Source organism: Elephantulus edwardii, unplaced genomic scaffold (genome assembly GCF_000299155.1).
Source record: "Elephantulus edwardii isolate Elephantulus edwardi_28Jun2011 unplaced genomic scaffold, EleEdw1.0 scaffold00042, whole genome shotgun sequence".
Taxonomy (NCBI): domain Eukaryota; kingdom Metazoa; phylum Chordata; class Mammalia; order Macroscelidea; family Macroscelididae; genus Elephantulus; species Elephantulus edwardii.
The window spans coordinates 19444136-19446953 of record NW_006399792.1 but is presented as its reverse complement, the minus strand read 5'-3'; the positions used below and the strand labels follow the sequence as shown (position 1 = coordinate 19446953).

At 39.0% G+C, this 2818-nt stretch overlaps 1 protein-coding gene across 1 annotated transcript in view; it reads left to right on the top strand.

Annotated features, from left to right (window-relative positions):
• LOC102856563 (A-kinase anchor protein 10, mitochondrial-like) overlaps positions 1–2818 on the top strand; it is a 9324-nt gene that overhangs the window by 1682 nt on the left and 4824 nt on the right. Inside the window, exon 2 of the mRNA XM_006885339.1 lies at positions 1722–2803. Within this exon, the coding sequence (XP_006885401.1) occupies positions 1722–2803 (1082 nt within the window). The remainder of the gene's footprint in view (positions 1–1721; positions 2804–2818) is intronic.

Genomic DNA, 2818 nt, shown 5'->3' with positions numbered 1-2818 from the left:
CTATATATATATACACACACAGATATGCACAGAAAAACATACATATATATAAAACAATAATTATTAATTTTTGCAAAGTCTGAGCAAAAGCAGTAATACCTAAGAGAACTTCTTTTCCCCTCAAACAGACATGTGCAATAAGAAAGCATCAGCATCTGCATGGCTAATGGAGTGTGTGTGCCACTGGGTAGTCTGCTGAGTGGCCATGTGGTCCAGACAGAAACCAACAAAGCTGAAGAGTAGTGAGTGAGTCTCTTACTACCCTGAGATAGGAAAAAGGCAACCAACTGTAAACTTCCCAGCTCACAGCAAACTAAGAGGGAAGAAATCAAACAAAGTTGAATGTTTCTCCAGCTATCTTCTTTAAAAAATTTGTACAATCTGAAATAACCATTTTGCTTCAGGTCCCACAGTGAAAAAACTAGCAGGTGAGTTTTGTTATTCTCTTCTTTCCACATATATGCGTTAGGGAAATCTAAGTAAATGGAGTGTATAATCCCAGGTGATCACGACGTAATGCTCAAAGTAAATTTAGATTCACTCTTGTTAACAGCCATTTATCTATTTTGGGGAAAGAACAGTTTTTAAGCATTATCTCATGAGCATATCTCATGAGATCTATTTAAATATATCTCATGAGCAAATGAAATGTGAAAATTGAATATTGCCACTGAAAGGAAAGGTGATATTGAGACTTGACCTGTGTTATCTTTTTTCCAACCAACCACAGCCTCTATGAAGAAAAGCTGTACAATGAATTCTTGTGTCTTTCAAGGGAGGAAAACAATCTGTTAGCACCAAACTGCCACTTCTGAGCTGCCTCTTGTTGGAGCAGAGTCCTCTTTTTTTTAGGAGGACAAAGCAAAGCACCTCTGATCCATACTTTATGCTGCTATCAGCAGCTTTTTTTTTAAAATCTCTATAAAAAAGTGCATCAGTTATGAGTGCTACGTTTCTGACTGCTACAGTATGTGGCCCCTGTCTATCTTAGTAGGACAAAACATTCTCATTAAGGGGTTATTGCCATTGGAAAGCTAGTAATTTTTCAGTTAAGTAAACGATACCATTTCATCTCTATTACTTGCATTGTGGAACTATCATTTGCATCAGGGGTGTCTGCACAATTGGCATTATGGTAGAAGTCTTCGATTATCTGTCATTCTTTCTTAGGAAATGATGTATTATTGAAAAGAAATATAGCTTTGTTTTTACTGGCTGTGCTGAAGAATCCAACCAAAAGAAAAAAAGTTTTCTTATTTTTCAAAAGTGTATCTTGTTCATCTCAGGTCTTGAGTCAAAGCTTTGTAGATTTCTCTAATGGTTGATCATATTGTGCCTGGTGCATAACGTCACTGACTATCATCTTAGCAATCTTCCAAGCTAGTTCTTCTTGGGCCTCATTGGTATTTCCTTGCACCCACTTCTTCATAGCCTGTGAGAACATGGATCCTTTTGACTTCTTTACATCCGGTTCAGGTTCAGATTCTCTGATAAATTGGCCCAGGTCACTGACTCTGCCAAACGTCATTTTTCCTGCATAGGTTCGTTGATATAGAGATTCTGGATCCAGACTTGCAGCATCCACAATTATTGCTTCATCAAATAATCAACTCTCTATTGGGGTTCTAACAAGTCTAGGAAAGCAGGGGGATGGATGTGGATGCAGGTTGTAGGATGAAACCAAGTAATGCCGGTGAAGGGCTAACTTCAAATCACAAAAGCTTCAACATCTGTACATTCCCCACAAAAAAGCACTAAAGATCGTGCCTTGCTTGAGGCTGCAGGACCAAGTCATGTTGCAATCAATGCCATTTCTGCCAACATGGACTCCTTTTCAAGTAGTATGACAGCAGCGCTTAAGAAGCAGCCAAGTCACATGGAGGCCGCTCATTTTGGTGACCTGGGTAGATCTTGTTTGGACTACCAGACACAAGAGACCAAATCAAGTCTCTCAAAGACTCTTGAACAAGTCTTGCATGACACTGTTGTCCTCCTTTATTTCATTCAGTTCATGGAACTTCGTAGAATGGAACATTTGGTTAAATTTTGGTTAGAGGCTGAAAGTTTTTACTCTACAACTTGGTCCCGCATAAGAGCACACAGTCTGAATACAGTGAAGCAGAGTTCATTGGCTGAGCCTGTCTCTCCAGCTAAAAAGCAAGAAACCACACCATCTTTTTTAACTGAGTCTCTTAAGAGATTGGAGGATTCTAGCTCACCCCAATTGCTTATGACTCAGTCAGAAAGAGTCAACCTTAGTAGAACTAACAATATTCAGAATCATTTGCTGCGTTCCCAGGAATGTGAAGATGTCCATCCTTTCCATCTTGAAATGACCAGAGGAACTTACCAAGTTTCCATGGAAAACCAAGAATCCTCCAGACTTCTAGTAGCCAGTAGAAATAGTCCACTAAAGGAATTACCAGGAAAACTAATGAAAAGTATTGAACAAGATGCAGTGAATACTTTTACTAAATATATCTTACCAGATGCTGCTAAGCCAATACCAATTACAGAAGCAATGAGAAATGACATTATAGCTAAGATATGTGGAGAAGATGGACAGGTGGATCCCAACTGTTTTGTTTTGGCACAGTCCATAGTCTTCAGTGCAATGGAGCAAGAACACTTTAGTGAGTTTCTAAGAAGTCACCATTTCTGTAAATATCAGATTGAAGTACTAACCAGTGGAACTGTTTACCTGGCTGACATTCTCTTCTGTGAGTCAGCCCTCTTTTATTTCTCTGAGTACATGGAAAAAGAGGATGCTATGAATATCTTACAGTTCTGGTTAGCTGGAGATTAACTTCCAGTCTCA